At 66.3% G+C, this 23910-nt stretch overlaps 1 protein-coding gene across 3 annotated transcripts in view; it reads right to left on the reverse strand.

Moving 5' to 3' along the window:
• Positions 1-23836, reverse strand: part of ASS1 (argininosuccinate synthase 1) — a 40849-nt gene extending 17013 nt beyond the window's left edge. Inside the window, exons 1-12 of one of the 3 annotated variants that reach the window (XM_084899796.1) lie at positions 23745-23836; positions 19312-19371; positions 18629-18735; positions 17861-17929; positions 15502-15690; positions 12139-12195; positions 11603-11677; positions 8782-8852; positions 8228-8258; positions 3678-3768; positions 1134-1218; positions 576-640 (exon numbers count right to left, since the gene is read on the reverse strand). In XM_084899796.1, coding sequence (XP_084755922.1) covers positions 576-640; positions 1134-1218; positions 3678-3768; positions 8228-8258; positions 8782-8852; positions 11603-11677; positions 12139-12195; positions 15502-15690; positions 17861-17929; positions 18629-18733 — 838 coding nt within the window. In that variant the 5' untranslated portion in view covers positions 18734-18735; positions 19312-19371; positions 23745-23836. The other 2 variants (XM_084899797.1, XM_084899798.1) reach the window with 2 other exon arrangements.
• Positions 23837-23910: the final 74 nt, after the last annotated feature.

A 23910-nucleotide genomic window follows, 5' to 3' on the forward strand; every position in this document is an offset into this window, starting at 1 on the left:
TGTACACAGCCCACCGGGGAGCGGAGAGCCCGTGTGTGGACGGGGAAACCGAGTGCCGGAGGGGCAGGGTGGCGGCGATGACTCGGTGAGTGACGGACAAAGAGGCACACACTTGGGGACCGAACTCTCCTCCTATGGGCCTAGCCAGAGGCAGTCAGGCTGGGCAGTCCAGCCCACCGGCTCCTGGCTGCTCACAGCGCCTTGCAGCCCACAGCGCCCCCCCTCTGGCAGGATCCCTACCAGGCCAGCCGGCCTCTGTGCAGCCTTAATGACCAGGAAATCAGTCCTGCCTGGCCCACTCGTCCGCCCGGCCCCGGGCCCGGAACCTCTCTCCCTCAGCACCTCTCCCGGACCCCCGGACTCCGCTCCGCCCGGTCCTGGGGACAGCTCTTCCCACAAAACTCCCCGAAGCCCATGGCAAAGCGCCCTGCACCCCCATTTCGGGAGGGGAAAGGGGTCCGGTGGGGTGGAGGGGACTTGCCCAGGCACCCACGCAGCCAGGGGAGTCGCCATGCCCGAACGGAGGGGACCTGGAGGCCGGCCCGAGGCGGGTCAGGGTCAGGGTCAGGGCTCACCGCGGGACTTCATGCCGATGAAGCGGTTCTCCACGATGTCGATGCGGCCCACGCCGTGCTTGCCCCTGTGGGTGGGGAGAGCGGGTCACCCGGAGCCGGCGCTGCCGCGGCCGGGCCCCTCGGCCACCCCTCGGCCAGTGTGGGCACACCCGGGCTGTGCCCGCCCCGGGGCCTCAGGCAGGATGTCAGGCACCACCTCAGACATGGCAGACTGTACAGGTGGGGAAACTGAGGCCCAGACATGGACGAGATCGCTTGTACCAGGGCGAGTGTAAGGCATCGCTGCCGGAGCTCCCTCGTTGGGCCTGTTCACCTCCCCCTCCGTCCTGGTCCCGGGGTGCAGGCGACCCCCCGGGTGTTACCTTCCAAGCCTCCAACCAGGGACAGTGGGGGCTGTGGCAAGGCTGCCTGTGGGACGCAGGCCTGGTTCCTTGGCCCCCAGCATGGCCATGGCATGACCATGGCATGACCATAGCATGACCATCGGCCACCCCTGGCTGCGCTGGGCCGGCCACAGACGGTGTTTCCCGGGCGGGGCGGGGCGGGGCGGGCACTCACGCGATCTCATTCAGGTACACGAAGAGGTCCAAGGCCGTGCGGTGGGTGGTGCCGTCCTTGACGTTGGTCACCTTCACGGGGACCCCTGGGCGGGAGGGGAAGGCGGTGGGCCCGGGCCGGAGCTCGGAGCCGGCCGCCGCCCCGCCCTCCCCCTCCGCCCGCAACGCCCTAAATGGATGTGACAGATATGGAGTCCGAATGACTCCATGAGAGGCCCGCGCAGGGTGAGGCCCGCGGGCGGGGGGCGCGAAGGAGCCCCCGGAATGAAAGGGAAAAGGGCAATAAAAACGCCCGCCCCCACCCCCCATTCCCCGCGCCCCTTTGCATTTAGGGGCTGTGAAATTGGAACCAGGCCCCGAACTAATTGAATTTCACGCTCCACCATTGTCTTACGCCAGGAGCACCTTCTGTCCCACCAGCTACCGGGGGCCGCCCAGCCGAGGTGCTCACACACACACACACACACACACACACACACCCTCCCTGCGTGTCTGTCAGCCGGCCCCCCCGGCCCCCCGGCCCCCCAGCCCCGGCCCTACACCCCGGTCCCCCCCACGCAGCCATCTGACGGATGGGGTGAGGCGGTGCCCGCTCCGCAGGCACCCTGGATCCTGACACCCGGGGTCTGGGGTGGCAGGAGGGCAGGAGGGAGGCGGCCGCTCGGGAGGGACCCGCCGAGCCCCGGGGGGCGGCTGGGGGGGGGCGGTGGGTGGGTTCGGGGCTGACTCTGAATAGCAAGAGGCACTTTCGGAGCGGTGTGAAATGAGCAATAAATGTATTAGGGGGACTAACAAGAGAGCCGTAACAGTGACAAAGGGAGGCTGTTCAAAGTTGCGGCTAATCCCCCACCCATCTGCCCAGCTCATTACCATGGGGCCGGCGAGCGGGTGCCAATCAGCGCTCAATAGAGTCTTTATTAGCCGGGCGCCGCTCCGAGGGGCTGCGCTCACCGCGCTGTCAGCCGCCCCATTCTTCACCCCCATTTCCAGGGGTTTTATAACTTGGTTGTAAATTGCTATTAAATGTAAGTCTGCCCAATAATGAACCTTAAGCCCCTCTGGCCACCCCCCGCCTCTCCCCGGCCCCTTTCTCTGCCTCCTCCGCCCTATTATCCCTCCCTGGCCGGCCGCGGACGGGCCCAGCCCCGAAAGGGGCTGACATTGTTGGTGCTGCCACCGGAGAAAGCCTCTTAGCCTTTAAAATAGTTAATAATTAGATTAAAACTTCAAATAAATTAACTAGCGGGTGAATGGGGCCGGGCCGGGGAGGGCTCCCCCCGTCTGCTTTGTCCCAGACGGTCCCCGGATCATGAAAATGGATCACGTTTCCTGTCCGGCTCTCTCGCCCGCCCCTGTGGCTCTCCTGAGCTCTTGGGGGGCCTTGGGGGAGGCGGGGAGTGGGGGGGGGGCGCTACCTGGGTCTGGCCCAGCATCTTCTCAGAGACGATGCCCCACAGGCCGGGCCTGACAGAGTGGGCACACGAGAGGGACTGAGCGCCCCAGGTGCCGTGAGGGGCCTCAGACTGAGAACCCTTAGGCGCCCAAGTGGCATGAAATTCAAGGGTTTGAACAAACAGGAAGAACATGCCCGCTGTCTCGGCGAGGCTTCTGGGAAAGGCCAGGGAGAGGCAATCATTAAAGTTCCCAGAGCCTCTGTGCCTCATGCCTCCTCTCGGTTCCTCCGACTCCTGCCCAGTGTACCACCTCCTCCAGGAAGCCCCCCTGATTTCCCCAGCCTCCAGGAAAGGCCCTCACTTCCTCCCCCCCCCCCCCCCCCCCCGAGCCTTTAGCCTGAGCCTGGTCCTGCCCTGCCTTCCCCTCCATCCCCCAGAGCGAGGGGTGGCCCTGGGGCCAGGGCGGGACGCCCAGGCCAGGCCAGCAAACCCTTCTTGGTGACAGCAGCGAGGATGGAGATCAGGACTCCAGCCAAGAGGGGTGTCTGAGCCCCGGGTTGGGGCGCGGGGCGAAGCCTCATGCAGCTGACTGAGGGCTCGCTGAGGCTGTGGCTATGGGGCCAGCCCTCTAAGTTGAGTGAGTTCCCCAAAGGGGCTGCTCGGGCTGGGACGCTCTCACCCTGAATCGGCGCCCTGAACTGGCGGACAGCAGCCGAGGTGCCTTCCTCCCACGCCCGGAGGCTCCGGGGGTCCCACCCCCGGCTGAAGGGGGAGCTGGGAGCCACCGAAGCCCCGCCTGAACTCTGACCTCCGGGAAGGTGGGAGGGTGCCGAGGGCCGGTGCCCGGTCTTTCAGGATGCAAAAGGGAGCCAGGGCCTGAGCCCACCTCCCTAGTCCTGAAGGGTGGCCACCAACCTTTCATTTTAAAATGTATCTTATTGAGCTCAGCGAGGAAGGGAGTGGGGGAGAGAGGAACATCAGTGATGAGAGAGAATCATCGGCTGGCTGCCTCCTGCACGCCCCACACCAGGGACTGAGCCCCGAACCCCAGCATGCACCCTAACGGGGAATCGAACCGTGACCTCCTGGTTCACAGGCTGACGCTCAGCCCCTGCGCCACGCGGGCCGGGCCGGGCAGGGCCGGCACCTACCTTTCTTGAACTCGATCTCCAGGACATCAGGGGCGTTGGGCCCCTTGGCCGGGTCCTGGGTCTTTGTGTACAGGCCTGGGGGGGCTTGGTTCTGACAAAGGACAAAACGGGGTTAGTGACAGGGTGCCCAGAGCCCGACTCCCCGCACCCCAGCTTCTGCAGAGACCCCCACCCCTCTCCAGAAACGGGGGCCAGGACTCCCCGCACCCCAGCTCCTGCAGAGACCCCCACCCCTCTCCAGAAACGGGGGCCAGGACTCCCCGCACCCCAGCTCCTGCAGAGACCCCCACCCCTCTCCAGAAACGGGGGGCGGCCGGCATGGTCCGGCAGGCCTCCCCGCCCCCAGCCCGCGCCAGCCCCGCTTGCCAGGGGCCTGGCAAACAAAGGGCTCGGGAAATCAGACAATTTTTCCCCTCAACTTGATCTCATCTTTTCCTGCGCCGCCCCCACAGCTGGAGGTGGAATGCGGCAGCAGAGGAGCAAGTCAGGCAGGAAAAGGGCGCCTCGGGAGGCGCGGGGGGCGCTGGGAGCGGGGCGCAGGCTCCGGGCCCGGGATTGGGGTTCCTTCCGCGCTGACCGCAGAGCTGATGGGCGCCGACCCCAGCAGGTGCTGCGGCGAGCGCGGGCGGGCCCCGGGGCCAGTGCTCCCGGGGAGAGAACAGAGAGCGACGCGAAAACCCATCTGGAAACACATCAGCCTCCTGTACGTGTTTCCTGGGCGGGGGGCGGCTGGCTGCCTGGGACTCTCCACGTTCCCTCCTGTCCCCGAGGCCTCGGCTCCCCACACCTGCCCCCCTCCCCGGGCTCTGGCTGGGATGCAGTGCCGGGGGACGTGGCTCATGGGCCTGGCTGCTCCCGGCCGGCTGTGGGCACCCCAGGCCCGGCTGTTGCCCATCTGTGACACCCGGGGAGGTGCAGCCCCCCAACCTTGGCTTCCCCTTCCCAAGCACAGCCTCTCTCCGGTCCTCCCCGGCCCCGGGAAGGAGGCCGAGCACAGTGACCCCATCTGCAGAGGAAGGCACAGAGGCTGAGGGGGAGGGGCCGGGCTGCAGCCAGGGCGGGGGGGGGGGGGGAGCCCTCGGGGTCCTCAGCAAACATGTGCGGGGTTCAGGGTGGTGGGTCTAGGCCTCAGGCTTGGGGCCTTGGGGAGCGGCTTCCCCCGCTGGGCCTCGGCCTCCGCACACGTAGGATGGCAGCCTTTCCTGGCCACGGAAATCACCCAGAAAAATGCCAGTGTGGTGCCCGCTGCCCCCGCTCTGCAGGTGGGAAGGACAGGGGGGCTCTCAGAGCACCCGCGGGCACTCTGGAAGGGGGAAGGACCACCCCAGGCCCCACCCCCACCCCCGAGAAGCCCCTCAGTCCTGGGCACTCCTCCTGAGCTCCCCCGGGGCCCGCTGGGACCCCTGGCACCGCCAAAGCGTCATGTGACGTGCGGCCAGCCGCGTTCCTGACCGTGTCCGTGGGTGGGGCGGGAACAGGGACCCCAAACCCACCACGGGTACGAACTGCCATGGGAAGCGAGTCCTCGAGGCCCCCAGCCCGATGTCGCCGTGGACAGAGAGAAAGCCAAGGACAAAGAAGGGACTGTTCAGACCAGACTGCCCGGCCCCACTGGTGTGGGAGCGTCCGGGGAGTCTGGACTCCCTGTCCAGTGCTCCCTCCACCACCCATGCCGTTCCCTGCCGTGTCAGTGACCTGAGGGCTGAGCAGCAGCACGAGGGCCGTGGCCAGAGACCGCGGCGCGGCAGCCACGGGGGCGGGCAGCTGGGGGGCACAGAGACATGCTCCCCGGCCCCCTGACCGCCATCCTGGGCAAGTGAACCCGAACTTGGGATCCTGGGCGACCACACGACTCAGCGGCCTCTCCTCACTCACCCCAGGCTCCTCTCTGGCTCCCTCATCCCCCCGTCCAGGCTGAGCTCAAACTGGGTGCCAGCACGGAGCACCCAGAACCCTGCACCCAAGCCCTCCTCCCTCCCACCTCCACCCCGCTGTGCCCGCCCTCTGCCTGTCACTCTCCGGCCACAGGATGGGGGGCAGAGGGCGGGAGACCCCAAGGACGGCGCCCCAGCACGCCACGGTGGAAGCAGGAGGCAGCCGCTGGCGACTCCCGACACCCCGACACCCCGACAGCGCCAATTAATGAACATAACTAACTAGAGGCCAAGTGACATTTGCTTTGCATCCCAAGGTGGCTCAGGCTCTGCCTCCTCAAAGCCCAGTTCAAATGACAAATAGTTTGTAGCTGAGTATCAATACCGGCTATTTATCCACCCAGCGGGAGGGCTCACTTCCAATGTCATCTGGGGGGAGGGGGCTGCTGGGGGGGGCAGTGAAGGAAAAAAGAGAGAGGGAGGGGGTGAGGGGTGGGGGGCCGGGGGAGCGGCGAAAGAAAGCATGCAGCAGGCCGGGGAGCAGAGATTGGAGCAAATGGCCCATGAACTGAACCATGATGTAGAGGCATGATCGATGCCGCCGAGGCGCATTCACCCGTCAGCGCGGCGGCCCGCGCTGAATGCGTGCTTTCTCCGGGGCCCGATGGAGTTAAAGCAAGTAAATTTCTATCTTTCTCCGCATTAGCTGCCTCATTGCTCTTCAATCAGCCCTCACGGAGGCAGAAAATGGCTCCGCCATCTGCCTGCGAACCCTCCTCCGACAGGTCCCGGCTCTTTTCGGGGAGGGGGAGGGGGCCGTCCCCCTGAGCCTGCCTCCCCAGCGCCTCCCGAGGGGCCTCCCAGGCCCCTCACCGCTGCCTCCTCGCTGCTGGGATCGGAGGATAACCGCCCCCCCACGCACATCAGGCCCAGAGACGCGGGAGGGGCTGGGGGGCCTGGAGCAGCCGCCAGCACGGCCTCACCCTGCAGGGGGCCGGCTGCTCCATGCGCCGCAGCGGGAATGGGGTCCCCGGGGGCCCACCAGGCCCGGCCTGTCCTGATGAAAGGGGACGGGGACCCCTTCCCCCAAAGGTTCTCAGTGGCCTGGGGGGGGGGCGCGGACCCCCAGCTCCAGGGCTGAGGCCATGCCCCGTACCCCGGGCAGGCCGGTGGCACTGGGTGGCTCAGTAGGGCGGTGCTGTGGCTTCCCACTGTGCGCACGAGCAGCCAGAGGCTCAGAGGCTGCAGAGCAATGGAAGCAGGCGAGGGTTCAAACCCGGGCTCTGATCCCGGGGACCCACACAAGAGCCTTCCCGCCCTGCCAGGGGGGCGGAGTCCTCGGGAAGACCCTCTCGGATGCTGACCTCTCCGCCCGCCGTCCTCACCGGACAGGAGGGAGGCCTAGGAGGCGGGGGGCTGCCGGTCACACAGGGGCGTGCACCCCACCACTGCCGCTCCCAGCTCTGCGCCTGTCCCCAGGGGAGCGCCTTCCCAGCATGCTCGGGGCCTGCGGGCGGGAGGCACCCTGCCTGGAGGCTGCTCTGCCCGCTCGGCGCGGAGTGACTGGCTAATGAGGGGTGGCCGCCCCCAGTGTCGTGGGGTCAGCAGAGCATGAACTGGAAACCCTGTGGCCAGCAGGCAGCAGCCTCACGGGGCCGTCAGCCTCCAGGGGACAGGGCACAGCCTGTCTGAGCGACAGAGAGGGGTGGGGGCGCTGTGGGCAGTGGGGGAACCAGGGGCCAGAGGGCCCGCTCCTGCGACGAGGCGATCTGGCACCTACTTGCTGGCGGGGCCTCGGTTCCCTCGTCCACGCGGCCAGGGTGCTCACAGCGGGACCGGGGAAAGCGAGCGAGAGGAATGCTGGACCCAGGCCCGGCTCCTGAGCAACCGCTGGCACCTGCCGCCCTGGCGCCAAGGCAGACCAGAGGCCTGGGCAGCCATGCTGGAGTCCCCGGCAGGGATCCAGCTCTCCCTGCACCCAACACCCCGGGCACCTCCCTTCCAGCTGGCCTTCCTGGACCCCCAGACCCAGCTGCCTGAGCAGCCCCAGCCCCAAACCAGCCCCCGGAGTGGGCTCAGCCGGGGCTGGAGACACGGTCCCTCGGGGACAAAGAGGTTTTTCTCTTCGCAGATAGATTTCACCCTGCCTCCCCCACTCCCACGGTGCACAGGGTCATACAAAGGGGACTGCCCCGGGAGAGAAACCCTAAACTTCCAAGGGAAGGCCCAGCCGGGAAGGCCGGGGACAGGGACGGGGCGGCCTGCCTGCAGGCGTGGGGCGCACACCCAGACGTGTGGGTCCGGGGCTCTGATCCCCCCGCCTCCCAGGGAGGCAGCCGTGGCCTGAGAGCCGCTGGCACCGGCTAGGCCCTCCCACAAGTGTCTCATCTGCCTAATTGTCTCTTTATGGCCGCACAATCGCACCCTCTCTCCACGCGGCCCTGAAATATTTCCTCCCCTATTCACCCAGCGGCCATTAGAGAGAGTGCGGGGTGGGGAGCCTCAGAATGCAGCGTGGCGGGGGCGGCCAGCGGGGAGGGGCGGGAGAGGGGGGCCCGGCGGGGAGGGCCGCGAACACGGGCAGGGCGCGGCCTCGGCCCCAAGCCCGCCCCCGTGAAATCTCAATTAGGCACAAACACATCCCTCCGCACAGGCGCAGGGCAGGGGGCGGCTTACCTTGGGGTTCTCCAGGATCCCGGCCTCGTAGCTGCCGAGGGGAACGGAAGACAGAGTTACCGGGGAGGGACCGAGGAACATGGCTATACCCTGACACCCCCACCCAGGACACAGGTCAGGCCTGCCCTCCTCTCTGCCGGGGCAGCCTCGGCCGGCCTCGCCCGGCACAGCCTGGGCCCAGCTGCCTGGCACATCCTGGCCCAGCTGCCTGGCACACCTGTGGGCGCCGCAGGCGGCAGGACAGGGCCGGGAACTCTGTCTTCGGGGGCACAGGCCCAGGGCTCCCTGTCAGGGGCCTCACACAGGCTGTTCCCTCTGTTTCCCGTGCTCTTCCCCGCTCTCTGCTGCTCCCGCCGCACCCGAGGATTCACCTCCAAAGCACCCCCCAGAGGCCGGCGCCGCGTCGCCGGGCACCCAGCAGGGCTCAGGGGCGCTGGAACAAGTGGGTCCGACGTGGCCTGCCCTCCCCGACTCCCTGTCCGGCCGCCCGGACACCCCGGCCCGCCCGGCAGGCGCCCCCGCGCGGGCAGCCCCGCGGACGGGCGATGCCGTACCTGATGTGCATGAGGTTCTCGTCCATGCTCCACGGGCTCTTGGGGGTGACCGGGATGGGGATGCCATGTTGCTGTGGGTCGGAGACAGGACAGGGTGAGGGAGCTGGGAGCCAAGGGGAGGGGGGGGCCGGGCCGGCCGCCTCGGTGTTTTTCAAGGTCACTGCCAGCCCCAAACGCTGGCCCCTTTGTCCAAGCAAGACCCGGAGCCTCGCAGTGTCTCCCCCCCGCCCCCCCACCAGCTGCAAGACAGAGCTTCCGGGATGCTGTGGAGTGGACGCTGAATTCACAGGTTCCTTCTGGAACATTCTGGACTTACACTCCCAGGGCCCCTGAAGCACCCCGAAATCCCGAAGAGGAACAGCCCAGGCAGCACCCCCATCCCTCCTGGTATGTCTGTGCTTCCTTCCCCAGTGGACAGTCCATGGCTAAGGGCCGACCTGGGGGGCTGCTGGCGGCGCTCTGAAGGGGCCCCTCCCTCGGCCTTTGGGGTGAAAGATGAGGCGGGTCCCCTGAGGGCCCCATGTTCCCTGGCGGACCCCGGGCACCAGCGCCTCAGCATGTTCTGCTCTCCCTCCCCGCTTCCTGCCACGGGAGGCAGCTCAGGCCAGGGCTGGCCGCCTAAGCCAGCAAGACGGACCCTCTGTCCCCGAGCCCGTCAGCACGGCTGGTTCCAGAAGCTCAGAGGCCCAGGACCACGGGGTCCCACCGGCATCACCCCCATCTCTCCTGGTGCAGCTCAGCCCTCAATCCCAGGGAGGGAAGGAGGGAATCTCAAAAGAAATGAGGCCAAAACTGGCGTCCACGCTGCAATGTTTTGTTCTTCCCTTTAAACCACCTAGAAGGGGAGGGCCGCTCCATGCGGGGGGCAGCCTGGTCCCCCCAAGCTGCCCAGAGTCCTGAGCTCTCCCCAGCAGAGGGCCCGGGCGCCGTGCAGCCCGAACCCTGCCGGGCTGCGGGCCGGGAACCAGTGGCCGCTGGGCCTGTGCTGAGGGTGGAGGCTCTCTCTCCTGCTGGGCCTAGGGCAGGGAGAGGGAGAGAGGGAGAGAGAGAGGGAGAGAGGGAGGGAGGGAGGGAGGGAGGGAGGGAGGGAGGGAGGAGAGAACAGGGTGGCAGCACCACAAAAGCCCAAAATAGTGACAGTCCCTGACCAGAGACTCTGTGTTCCCGCCCCTCTCTCTGTCTGATGTCCCTCCACCCCCGCCCCCAGGACACTCAGTGCCCTCGAGGACACGAGCCATCGTCCACGTGTACACAGAGTGCCGCCCGGCGCCAAACTCAAAGGCTGGCTAAAATAGAAAGATGGCCGAGACCAACCAAAGGACCTGTATGCATGCAAATAAGCATCAGCGATGGACACAGACAACAGGGGGTGACGGTGAGGGCAGGGCTGGGGGGTGGGTGGGGGGGGACAATGGGGAGATAAGACACATTTGTAATACCTTAATCTAAAAAAAAAAAAAAAAAAAAAAAAAGGAAGATGGTGAGCCTGGCTGGCGTGGCTCAGTGGTTGGGGTCACGGTTCTATTCCGGTCGAGGGCACATGCCCGGGTTGTAGGCTCGATCCTGGGTGTGGGGCGTGCAGGAGGCAAAAGATCCATGATTCTCTCATCATTTCTCTCTCTCGCCCCCTCTCCCTGCCTCTCTGAAATCAGTGAAAATATACACTGAAAAATGAAAAGGCGATGGCGACAGGGAGGAGGAGGAGGCCCTGCTGAGGGCGGTGCCCGGCCTGGCGAGGGCGGCCGCGGCCTCGGGCTCGGCGCTGGCGTCCGGGGAGCAGGGCTTCTCACAGCCCTGGGTCCCGCCCGGCTCTGGCTTCGGACAAAGCCTGGCTGCTGCTCAGTCCTTCTGGCCGGTTCCTGGGCGCAGGGACACTGCCCCCCACCAGGAGGAGGGACCGGCCTCTGAGGGAGGGAGGGAGGAGGGAGGGCTGGTGGGGGGACCCGGGCTTGGCTTTCCGGGCAACCTTTCCATTGGGATGGAGGCTGAGCACAGTGCCTCCCCCTAGCCTGGACGGGGGCGGGACAGCGACCCCCTGCATTTCACCTCTGCTCTGCTGGGGGCCCCGGAGCCAGCTAGCGGGCTTGGGGCTGAGCATTTTATGTGGGAAGCCTCAGGTGGACCAGCCCGGCCCGGTCTCGAACCCGGACGGCGGGCGTGCGAACAGGGACGGGCGGGCGGGGGCTCCAATCCGTCACTCTCAGAGATGACGCGCCCCCGATCCCGTCCGATCGGGGAGACCCGAGGCCTCGCCAAGCCGCTCCCTGAAGAGCTCCGCTGTTTGACGGTTTGTTTGGCAACATATGGGCCTGCTCTTGTAAACTCCCTCTTCACCATAAAGCAGCAGATGGCGGCCTCTCCCCGAGCACGCCGCCGTAATGGGGAGCCGGCGGCGGGCCAGGCCGCGTCCCCCGCGTCCCCGCCACGTGGCACCCGGCGGCCGGCGGGGGGCGCGCAGCACGGCCGGCCGGGCGGCTGCTATTTAAAACCCGGGCAATTTTCTGGTCTGATTGATGGAGGCTGTTTGTCAGGCGCTGCCACCGCGTCGCTAAAAAGAAAGGTCCCCCGGGGAGAGGCTAAGGATCTCGATGTAAAACTTCTAATATGTTTTATTGCAACTTGTACTTCAAAAGGGCTGGCTGGGCCGGCCTCGGGGGCCGCGGCTCCTCGGCGGGCCTGCCTGCCCGCGGGAGGGCCCGGGGGACCGTTAGCCGCCAGGTAACGAGGGGCAGAGAACAGCCTGGCTCCCACCCCCGGCTGTCTGTCCCCCGAGGGACGCAGGACGGGAAGCAGCGGGCGAGGCCCGGAGGCAGGCTCCTACCTTGGCGTACTCCATCAGGTCGCTGCGGCCCTGGAAGCGGTTGTAGAACTCGGGCATCCTCCAGGGGGCGATGACCTGGGGGCAGGGGCGAGGGGTCAGACCGGGGGCCCTGCCGCGGGCCCTCCCCGCCCCGGAGCACCAGCTGGCCTCGCTGCTGGGGGGCCGGAGACTCCGATGGTCCCGGGGCCTCCCCCTGCCCCCCAGAGGACGCAGTCCCGGGCGCCTGTTAGGCAGGGAAGGACGGCCCCTCACGTCGGGGTGGGTTTCCAGAGGCCCAGGCTCCACGGCAGGAGGCCGTGTGTCCCCAGGCAGGTCCTGCCCCTGGGCCTCCGTCTCCCCAGCGGAGCCCTGAGGGTTTGAACTAGACAAGCCTTGAACCTGGGCAGCCCCTGGGGAGGGCGTGTGTCCACGGGCAGCGGTGTGAGGGGGGCACCCTCTGTGGGAGTAAGGGCGCCCCCACCCCCGGAGGCTCAGGTGCCCTGTCCCTGTCCCGGCGCCTCCCAGGACCAGGCCCCGCCCCTGAGAGCAACTCTTACCTTGATCTGGGGGGCCAGCGAGTAGCAGGTGAGCTCAAACCGGACCTGGTCGTTGCCCTGGAACGCAGAACAGGGCGGTCAGGGACCACAGCTGGGTGTGTGTGTGTGTGTAACCACAGCTGGGTGTGTGTGTGTGTGTGTGTGTGTGTGTGTGTGTAACCACAGCTGGGTGTGTGTGTGTGTGTGTGTGTGTGTGTGTAACCACAGCTGGGTGTGTGTGTGTGTGTGTGTGTGTGTGTGTAACCACAGCTGGGTGTGGGGACGGTGTGTGGCGTGTGTGTGTGTGTGTGTGTGTGTGTGTAACCACAGCTGGGTGTGGGGACGGTGTGTGGCGTGTGTGTGACCACAGCTGGGTGTGGGGACGGCGTGTGGCGTGTGTGTGTGTGTGTGTGTGTGTGTGTGTCAGGAACCACAGCTGGGTGTGGGGATGGCGTGTGGTGTGTGTGTGTGTGTGTGTGTGTGCGTGTGTAACCACAGCTGGGCGTGTGTGTGTGTGTGTGTGTGTGTGTGTAGCCACAGCTGGGTGTGGGGACTGTGTGTGTGTGTGTGTGTGTGTGTGACCACAGCTGGGTGTGGGGACGGCGTGTGGTGTGTGTGTGTGTGTGTGCGTGTGTGTATGGGTGTGAGCCGCGTGGGCTGCTCGGTGCCGGTGGCTGGCCGCTCTCTCAGAGCTTCCTGGGGCGGGCCCGAGAGCGGCTGTGAGGATGGAAGTGGCTTTCCGGAGAAGGAACGCAGCTCCTGCCCCTCAGCAGCCAGGTCTCGAGCGCAGAGCCGAGCCGGCGCGCAGGTCGGGTGCCCTGTGCCCGCGTGTGGTGAGGCCATGACTGCCTGTGTCAGCGTGGGCAGGGGTGGGGTGAGGGGATGCAGAAACACAGCAGACTCAGTGAGATGCTGCACATGTATGTGTGGGCATGTGGTGAGGTGGAGGGCACGCATGTCCAGGTGCCTGGCAGGGACGCACACTTCTGGGGGCACACGTGTGTGCAGGGTGTGAGAGCTGCCCACCCCTCAGCCCCTTCCCGAAGGACCCGCCTGTGTGGCCCTGCCCGGCTGCTCGATGCTGTGACCTGCCCTCCCTCCCTCCCACCCCCACACCATCGGGATCCGCCTCCTCTGAGCCTCAGCTTCCGGCTGGGAGGGAGGGTGGGACCAGCTCGCTGCCCAGGCCCTCTGCTCCTCGGCTCCTCTGAATAAAGGGAAACTGAGGCGCAGAGGTGGAAAGCACTGGCCCCCTGCCCCCCACCCCGTGTGGGTCCCTGCCTCTCCGTGTCCTCTGCAGGGAGGGGAGGTCCCCGAACCCCAGTGAGGGGACATTGTCCTGGACACTGACGACGATGACGGGAGAGGCCGCCCGGAGCTGGCCCCGCCGCACAGCCCAGACCCCGCGGACAAAGGCTGCCAGCACCCCCTCCCTCTCCCATCAGCTCAGCAGCAGGAGACAGCGCCGCCCTGGCGCCTCCTGGGAGAACTGCAGGGGCCGGGGGCCAGGCGGGAGCTACCATAACGGGCAGCCTGTCTGTCCGGGAGAGCTCTGGTGTCGCACATCCCGGGACCCGTGCCCACGGCATCACATTTCCCTGGGACAATGGTGCTGCTGCCTCCTCCCCAGGCCCCGGCCGGTGTCTGCCCGCCGGGGACGCCCATCTGTTCCAGAGCCAGACCCGCCAGCAGCCAACAGGTGGCCTCGGTTCACACTCTGCCCCAGACCGGGTCCGAGGCCCACTGGGTCCTTCCACCCCCTCCCCCAGGACCCGCACCCAGGCTAGCCCCTGGCAGCACCCCGGCGGCCGGGCAGAGCCGTCACACACACACGGTGTGCATCCGTGTGCGGGTACACATGCAGGCGTGTTGATGTGTGGGTGCGGCACCCACCGTGGCTGCCAGGGCTGGGAGGGAGGGGCCCATTGCTCCCAGCCCTGCAGATGGCGCCATTTACCAAACCCCTGCTCTCGGCGCCTGCCCGAGTCTGCGGCTCAGATTTCCAGGCTTCTTTCCCAAAACCGGTGGGAAGGAGGCGGCCCCGGAAGAGCCATCCGGCTTCTGTGCAGCAATTTGGGAGGGGGGCCGGGTCAGGGCCTCCGCGGGGTGTGGAGGGAGGGACCCCAGCTTGACCTCTGTACCAGGTGCCACCAGGCAGGGCCTGGGTGGGAAGCTGCCTCTTGGCTCCAGGCCTTTGCAGAGTCTGTTCCCGCGGCCTGGGCTCCCATCCTGATGGGTGATGCCCGCCCCAGCCAGCCCGCCCTCAGCCCTGCAGGGGCTGGGCTCGCCGGCCCACACATTTATAATTTTCTGGACTGTGCTGGCCGTGGAGGCCCCCAGAGATGTCCCAAGTCTGGGTGCTCCTCTTTGGGACACTGAATATCAACTGCAGGGACAGCCCCAGGTCCCAAGGGGCCACACAACTGCTGCAGAGGGTGCTGTTCTCAGAGCCACAGCCCCCCGGAACCAGGCTGAGGACCAGAGGCCCCTGGGCCTCCGCCTCCTTCTTCAGCCGCTTCCTCCAGGGTCCGCCCCAGAAGGTCTCAAATACAAGCCTGTGGGGCCCTCTGGTGGCCAAACGGAGCAGCGCACACAGCTGCTCCTGGCTAATGCGTGTGGGTTACTACTCTCGGGGTCTCTCTCTGGACCCCAAGAGCCACTCAAGCCTTGGCCAGACCCCTCACACACTCACCCGCTCAGTCTACCAGCCCTGAGTGCCACCCGCCCTCAGTCCTGAGGAGGGACCCTCTCCCGGCAGGAGCCTTTGCAGAGCCTGGTCTCCTGCTCTCACCTCCAACACCCCCTGGAACGGGGATCTCACTGCCAGCTCACTGCAGCGTGGACAGAAGAGTCGTTATTCTGCGCTGACCATTGTTCTCACTGGCAGTCCTCTGCCTGCAGGAGCCCCTAGGCCAGGCCTGATAATCGTACGATCAGGGCACATCCCTGTCATTGAACGCTGAGCACGCTATTGGGATCAACCTACTCATGACTCCCCACCGACCCGGAGCTGGTCCCATGTTATCTACGGGGTGAAGTTACACCGCGTGAAAGCCGGGGAGCCAGGCCCTGAGCCTCTGCTAACTCGGGGTTTCTGACCCTTTCTACTACACAGGTGGCGACGCATGCTCTGTGACTGGCCAGAGGCAATGTCCCCCACGCGCAGCCTCAAGCTGGCCAAATGGGGTGACATCATGTGGAAATGCACGTACTAGTACGATTCCTCTTATCCAGCCCGTCCGCTGTGCCCCGGGCAGCTATGGGGACACCCACACGCGATCCAGGGCCATCTGCCTGTCACCCGGCGCCTGTGCCTCCCTCCCTCCCTCCGCGGCCCCGGCCCCCGCCCTCCGCCCGGCCCCCCGTCGGCCCGCCCTGTCTCACCTTGCCCGTGGCGCCGTGGGACACGTACTTGGCGCCCTCCCGCTGGGCGATCTCCACCTGCTTGCGGGCGATGCAGGGCCTGGCCAGGGAGGTGCCCAGGAGGTAGCGGTCCTCGTACAGCGCGCTGGACTGGACGGCGGGCCAGATGAACTCCTCCACAAACTCCTTGCTCACGTCCTCGATGAACACCTGGGGGAGCCCGGGGGCGGGAGGCTCAGCGAGGGGGCCCAGTCAGGAGGCAGAGCCCCCCGCGACGTGCACGGTCTGCGTCTAAGGCGGACACGACTAATGGGCCCTGGCGAGCTGCGCCTCTGGCATCGCTAATCAATCCCAGCCTGCCATACCCTCACTCTCTGTCCTGTACTCGGGGCAGACATTGTTAATCAATCCGGATACACCATCCCACGGAAACTACTGTGGCCCTTCCATCCCTCCTCACACACACGGCATTCTGGGCCTGAAATGAAGCTCAGCTGCCACCTACCCTGTTTCCCCGAAAATAAGACAGTGTCTTATATTAATTTTTTCTCCCAAAGTTGCGCTAGGTCTTATTTTTGGAGGATGTCTTATTTTCGGGGAAACACGGTAAGATCCAGAGCCGTAGAGAGCTGCCATCCACACAAGCCAGCGATGACTCTGTCCCCAGGGTCGGCTGGCAAGGCGCAAAGATGGTTTTGGTTCGGGTTGGGCAGGGGCTCTGGCATTGAGCGGGCAGAGGACAGAGATGCTGGCGGGCATCCTGCAATGCACAGGCCAGCCAGCCACAAGCCCGATCTAGAGCCGTGGTCGGCAAACTGCGGCTCGTGAGCCACATGCGGCTCTCCAGCCGAGGTTTGCTGCTCTGTTGACTAATGAGTTTGCCGACTACTGCTAGGGAAAAACACTTAAAGATTTTAACAATGCACTGATGTCTTTAACCTGAAGTCAACACTGCTGGGTAAGGGTGATGCCTTACGGCACGCAGTGGCCGGCAAACTCATCAGTCAACAGAGCCGCTGTTTGCCGACCCCTGATCTAGAGGAATGGCTCTCAAAATGGTCACCCGGGGGGTCCCCAAGACCCTTTCTGGGAGGCCCTGAGCGGAAACCTTTGCTACCATGATGCAATCATCACGTGCAAAAGCCATGGCAGGCAGCAGCGCGCACCCCGAGCACAGGTGGGCGTGGTGTTCCACGGCCTTCCGCCTTCCCTACAGGGCCAGCGGCATGATGAGGGTCTGGAAGAATCCCGAGGGCTCCTTTTGCTGAATCTCTACCATGGAATAGGGAATGTGGGACACACAGCACACGGGCTGCCTTCCAGAGCGAGTTACATGTGCCCTGCAGAGGGACCTGCTTCTGGTTTGGGTGCCAGGGACGCCCCCCCAACCCAGGGAGGGGCTCACACTTGTACGGTGAGCCCAGGCGAGCAGGGACCACGTGCCCGTTCACCATGTGGGCCCGCACCCGGCACAGGGCCTGCACGCCACACAGATGCTGAGCCAGTGTGCGAGCTCAGCTGGAGTTTCCTGAGGCAGCTGAACGGATGGGAGGATGGGTGTGTGGGTGCGGATAGAGGACCGATGGACAGGCGGATGGGCAGATGGAAGGGCCGATGAGTGGATGGGCAGATGACAGGGAAGATGAGCAGGTGGATGAGAGGATGGGTGGATGGATGCGGATACAGGAGGGATGGACAGGAGGATGGGCAGATGGAAGGGTGGATGGGTGAGTGGATGGGCAGGTGGATGAGTGAGTGGAGGAGAGGATGGGTGGATGGGTGCGGATACAGGAGGGATGGACAGGTGGATGGGCAGATGGAAGGGTGGATGGGTGAGTGGATGGGCAGGTGGATGAGTGAGTGGAGGAGAGGGTGGGTGGATGGGTGCGGATACAGGAGGGATGGACAGGAGGATGGGCAGATGGAAGGGTGGATGGGTGAGTGGATGGACAGATGGAAGGGCGGATAGGTGAGTGGATGAGGAGAGGATGGGTGGATGGGTGCGGATACAGGAGGGATGGACAGGTGGATGGGCAGATGGAAGGGTGGATGGGTGAGTGGATGGGCAGGTGGATGAGTGAGTGGAGGAGGAGAGGATGGGTGGATGGGTGCGGATACAGGAGGGATGGACAGGTGGAAGGGCGGATGGGTGAGTGGATGAGGACAGGATGGGTGGATGGATGGGAGGTGGCTGGGTGGAGGAGTAAGTACTCACACCCCTGGAAGGGAGTTATTTCCCTCTTGGAAGCAGGAGGACCAATCAGAAGGGAGCAGGGGGGACAAGGAGCTTTGGAGCAGAAGGCCCACTGCTACCTTCCTGCCCCCCACCCACCCCCAGGTCCAAACCCCACTCCGGCCCAGCCCTGCCCCTACATGGTACCTTTTTGGCCCCGAGCTTCAGCGCCTTCTTCCTGGCTTCCTCGAAGTCCTCCTTCTGGCCGATGTTGGCCTGGGGGGCGGGAGCAGAGGCCCGTCAGCCGGGGACGGAGCAGCCCCTGGGTGAGTCCCGGGCAAGAGCTCTCACACGAGGGGTTTCCCTCGGAGGCTGGGCCCCAGGGCGGGGAGAGGGCACCAGCCAGGGCGTGGAGAACCCGAATATTCCCAGGAGCTGCCACTGTGGGGGGAGGCCTGGCCAGGCCTGGCCCTGGGCAGCACCGGCCGCTGGGCCGAAACATTTGCGAACGCTGCCTTCAAGGTCAAAGGTTGCCCTTGAACCATCTATCTCTTCCTGTTCTCTCTCCCTTCCCGCCCCGTCCCCCCCAAGCCAGGACAACTCCCCAGCTCACGTCCCAGCCAAGTGCAGCCACTTGACCGTCACGGAGGCCAGCGGGCGGCAGGGCGGCCTGTGCCCAGGCCCCAGCCTGACTCCAGGTCCTGGGCCCCCGCCCCGACAGACGTGGCTGCAGGCTGGCCCGGGTCCTGCTCAGGGGAGCCCCCAGGAGGGCGGCTGCTCTGTGCGCTGGGGGACCCCTCCAGGCCTGGGGCGCCCGGACGCTCCGTTCATGGGGAGAAAGGGAGGCGGGGCAGGGAGCGTGCCCCACAGTCCGGACAGACTGGGGGGGGGGGCGGGGGGCGGGCGGGGAATGACGGGGAGCCGCGGGCAGCTGGGGGCGGCGGGCAGGAGGGCAGGCCCTCGGCGCCTCCTCACCAGGTAGGCAATGACGTCATAGCCTTGCTCCTTCAGCCACACGAGGATGCAGGAGGTGTCCAGGCCGCCACTGTAGGCCAGCACCACGGAGCCTTTGCCGGACATGTCTGGAGGGACGGAGGGAGAGAGGATGGATGGGTCTGCCCGCCCGCCAGCCCCGGCCAACAGCGCCCTTCTGTCCCACCCCCTAGTCCCCCAAACCCCCAGCCTCCGCCTGGGCAGCCTCATCCCGCACAAGCTGCCAAGACGTTCGCCATCGCCAGGGCCAGCTGAGGACGCCCCATTCCTGAAGCCACCCCCCTCCACGCTCCGCCATCAGCACCAGGGCGCAGGCGCCTGAACCCTGCCCATTGCCTGGAGGTGAAGTGTGGCCCCTGGATCTGCAGTGCCTCAGTCTCATGGTGCCCCCTGCCCCCCGCCCCCCCGCCAGCCCGGGGCCCACGTCCCTCCTGTCCCTGCTGCCCTTCGGACTTGGCAGAGAAGGCCTCTCAGGACAGGGAGGCTGGGGGTGGGTCTGATCGATACCCACAACTCTCCCCTCCACTGGCCATTCAACCACTGGCCAGGCACCGCCCCTGGGGCCCGCAAAGGTGCCATGGCAACTCAGCCACACAACAGACCGTTAAGGAGGAGGGAGGAGGGTGGAGGGTGGAGGGCGGAGGGCGGAGGGCGGCAGGAGGTACCTGGGTGAAGGTGTGGGTTCCTGGCTTCTGGAATCTGTCGTCACTGCCTGGCGATCCACTCTGCAGAAGCAAACACCAAACGCCGCTCAGTTTCCAGGCGCAGCAGCCTCTGTCGTGTGTGTGTGTGTGTGTGTGTGTGTGTGTGTGTGGCAGAGGCCCTAAACTAGCTTTCCAGCCACTAGAACTCCCTTTAGCAGCCAGGCTGCGCGGGCAGCTGTGGGGAGGTGTGTGCCTGGGACGGGGCACACGAGGGCAGTTGGAAAACAGCATAGCCTGTGCGGTGATGGGCCACGTCCGGGGCCTGGTGGGCCCACTGAGGCAGAGCAGGGCGGACAGCGGATGGCCTGGCTGTCTCGAGGGACCTGCCCCTCCCCCACCCTGTTGCATATTCAGACAATAAACTGCATATATATATTGAGGGCATTCGATAATAATAAACACCTCCGAGCACCACTGAAACCATCGCCCAATCATGATAATGGACACGTGGCCCGCCAGTGAGGCCCAGTGGTTGAGCGTCGACCTATGACCCAGGAGGTCACGGTGTGATTCCCAGTCAAGGGCACAGGCCTGGTCTGCGGGCTCGATCCCCAGCAGAGGGCGTGCAGGAGGCAGCCGATCAGTGATTCCCTCTCATCGTGGATATTTCTCTCTCTCCCTCTCCCTTCCTCTCTCTGAAACCAGTAAAACACATTTAAAAAAAGATAATAAACACGTCTATTACACACTGAGCAGTCCACGTGTGTTACCTCGTGTTAGAGACAGGGAAACAGAGGCTCAGGCTAAAGACCACGCTTGGCTGGGCAGAGGCAGAGCCAGGATGGAAACCCAGACCAGCCAGACGTGTAAGCACAAGGCTACCGGCCCGGCTCCCGGGAGGCGCAGGGAAGGGACGCACAGGGGCAGGGTGTGGTCTGGGGGCCTGCGGGGAGCTCAGACACCCGGGTGGCCGGGATGGGCGAGAGTCACCCCTGATTGCCACCTCCCTTTGCACCTGGAGCCAGGAGGGTGGGCATCAGGGCGGGAGAGGGGCGGTTCCACCTCTGTCTGCCATGCTGTGCCTCAGTGGCCCCACCTCGCCTCAGCGGGGGCCATCTCAGCACTGGTCATGCCGCGTCCTACCTGTCCTCGTCCCCCACCAGAGCCCTGTGGGGACAGGGACCATGGCCCGCGCCTGGCAGCTGGCAGCACTCAGGACAGTGCTGCCTCTTCTGTCTGGCGATCATCCCTCACCGACAGAGAGAGGGTTAACAGTCCCGCCACGTCCGAGTCCTGTGCGGGCTCCCTCAGGGCCCTGACCCTCCCGCTGCCAGGCTGTGCGCCTCGGGGGTGAGTGGTGTGCAGGGCGCAGGCATCCGAGCGTGAACGTGCGTGTGAGTGTGTGTGTGTGTGTGTGTGTGTGTGTGTGTGAGAGAGAGAGAGACCGGAGATTAGGAGCTGGGCGAGGCCTGGGGAAATGACGCAATCAGACACTGGCCTTGCTCCTGCCGCCGGCATCTGGGGAAGGTCCTCCGAGGCCTGGGGGAGGGAGACCGGGGGGAGGGAGACCGGGAGGAGGGAGACCGGGAGGAGGGAGAGCAGCCCCGGCCCAGGGAGCCAGTCAGCGCCCTGAACGGGCCCTCCGGACCTGGGTTCGAGCTACTTTAGCTGCTCATCTGCACAACAGCCCATCTCCCCCAGGCCTGCAAGGGTTCAGTGCGATGCAGGGGGCGGGGGAAGAGGAGAGAGGAGGAGCCCAGAGCTGGGCATTGAGCCTGTGCCCGCTGGACTCTCCACCCCCGGTCACGGCTGGCCCTGGGCAAGCGCCCCACGCTCCAGGCCTCCCTCTCCCCATCCCCACAACCAGCAACCCTCTGGCTCTGCACCGGGCTGCCCGCCTGGGGGAGTGTCCATGGATCCTGGCTCGACTCAGACTCACCCACCCCCAGCCGTGCCCACCCCACCCCACCCCACCCTACATGAACCGCCCGGGGCAGGGTCCTCCGCTCCCGGTGCCAGCCCAGCCTCCTTCGCCAGCCGGAGGAAGGCGGCAGCACAAGATGCCTGGCCTGCGTGGGAAAGGCCGGGGGCCTCCTCCGAGGCCCCAGCCAGAGCCATCCCCCCGGCCTCCCGGGGAGCACCGGCCCGTGGGGCGCCCGCCCGATGCTGAGGAAACCCGCATGCTCTGACATGTGAGCGCCGGGCGGAGGACCGGGGCAGAGACTGTGTCCGGGCCCCGTGCAGGCGTTCACGTGTGTGACTGCCAGCTGGAGGCTCTTCCGGGCGCCAGGACCGGCCCGGGCAGTGCTGGGCCAGGAGCCAGCTGACTGCAGGCTGCCTGGGGCTGGTCCCTCGGCCTCCAGGAGACCACAGATCTCTCCCTCACCTTACACGGCTTCCAGAAACACAGTCCCGCTGCATCCCGCCCACCATGTGCTCCAGCCTGGGGAATGTTCTGGAACCCCTCTCCGCCATTCTAGCTCCGCGGAGCTGGGCCATTCGCCGGAAGCCCTCCCTCCACCCAGGCCACAGGGACTCCCCTGGACTCTGGGATCTCCTCATCCTAGGATGGCAGCTCCTGTCTCCTTGCTGCCCTCATCCATATGGGATAGTCAGCCTGCAATTCCACTTTGACCACAAGGCGGCGCTGTCAACATTCAGCCTGAACAGTTGCAGGTCAGACCCCACTCATTTCACCTGCATGTTCTTGGGGTGGGGGTGGGGGTGGGGGGAGGGGTTCTTCCCAAATGACAGGCCAGGAAGCTGCGGGCAGGAGGCTTGACCTCGGCGCCAGCCCTCCCCTGCGATGCCTGAGGTTCATACATGTCATCACTCACCCCCCTGGGGGCATCCGGCTGCGGGGGGAGTGCATGCACTCATGTGTTTATTCTGCTAATAGCACTGACCTGCCTGGCCTCCCCAGGAGTGCGGAGGGTGCCAAGGCTGGGAGAGACACTTTTCCCAGAGTATTGCAGAGACCAGAGCCTCAGCCCCGGCTCCCAGCATGCCAGCGGCTCTTTCCACACGGGTGCCCACAGGCAGGACGCTGGCAGGCATCGGCCGCTCTTTCAGCCTCCCAGGCCCGGGATGACTGCCTGCGTAGCAGGTTAGTCTGGGCCTCTCTCTCCCCCCCGCCCCCCGAAAGTCAGGCTCCGGGGCCCTGGTCCCTATCAGCCAGCCGAGCCCAGAGCAGCAGGCAGGGGATGGGGCGCCTGTGAGCATCTGGGGAGCCCAGTGTGAGGGCAGCCTTCCTTCTCCACGGTCCCCGGTGCCCGCCCAGCCTGGGCACTCAGCGGGCAGGACACACCCCTCCTTCACTGGCACCGAGCAGAGCAGAATGGCTTCCCCTGGCACAGCCCTACCAGGCCCCCTGCCCGGGCTGGGGGCGGGGCGGGCCGAGGGGAAGGGGGAGGGCGTAAAGGCAGATCCTCCAGCTCCTGCGTCCCAGTCCCCATCCCCTGTCTGAGCAGGTTCTGCCTCTGCCCAGCTCCTAAGGCAGGAGGGCAGGGCACCTGTGGCCCGTGCGGCCCCCCAGCATGGCACTGCCCCGGGCACAGTGAGCCAGCGGGCCCAGGCACTGCCACCGAGTCCTGAGCCCGCGCAGCTCTGACAGGAGGGGGAAACTGAGGCAATCCTAGGAGAGGCGGTTCCAGTCGCCAGGTAGACGCCCTGCCCTCAGGGCTGGGACAGGGATCCAAGCCCGGCCGATCCGATCCTTCCCGGAGGGCGGGCAGGTTTGATCCTGCCCAGATGTGCGTGCAGCCAGGCGGCCGGGCCGGAGGAGAGCCTCGGGCCGAGAGGAAGGGGGGGCGGGTCAGGGAGTCAGGGGGGTCAGGCCTCCCCAGGAGGAGCCCCGCTGGGATGGGACAGCAGCTTCCTCCCTTTCACAATGACCTCCCTCCCGCCGGGCTCAGCCGCCCCAGGGGCCAAAGGCAACAGCCACCCGGACGGCGGGCATTTCCTGCGGAGCGGCCCCTCCCACACCCGGCGCCACAGCCCTGTGCCCAGCGCCCTGTGCCCTGTGCCCAGCGCCCTGTGCCCTGTGCCCAGCGCCCGCGCCCGCCGGGACCCCGCCTGCGCAGGGCACGCAGCCCTTTAGGGGCACAGGCGGGGGCGCCCTGCAGGGAAGACGCCCCCCGCACCCCCGGCAGCGGCGGGCGGTCCGGCGGCGGGTGAATGGAGGGATGGGTGGATGGCCCCCGGTTTCTCCGGGAAAAGAGGAGGAGACAGCCGGCGGGTGAGCAGGGCGGCGAGGCCAGGACCCTCGCACCCTCTCGGGGCGGAGGAGCGGGGTCAGAGGGCATTCGGGGAGGACCGCGCCCCGAAGGGGACTCACCCCCCGACCTGGCCCCGCAGACCCGGCCTCTCCCCGTCCCCGTTCCCACCCCGCGGCCCGGGACCCGGGAGTCCCGGCCGGGTCGGGTCCGGTCCGGGTCGGAGGGGAGGGATCTTACCGGTCCCGGCGGAGGTGCGGGCGGAGCAGGGCCGCTGGCGGCGCGGGTCCCGGGTTATAAGCGGCGGGCAGGGCGGCAGGCGGGAGCCGGACACGTGGGGACGCGGACAGGCCCCGCCCATTCTCCCCGCCCCGCCCCCTCCGAGGCCCGCCCCTCCCCTCCGAGG

This window comes from Pipistrellus hanaki (assembly GCF_964339955.1).
Source record: "Pipistrellus hanaki genome assembly, chromosome: 11".
In the NCBI taxonomy this organism is placed as follows: Eukaryota; Metazoa; Chordata; class Mammalia; order Chiroptera; family Vespertilionidae; genus Pipistrellus; species Pipistrellus hanaki.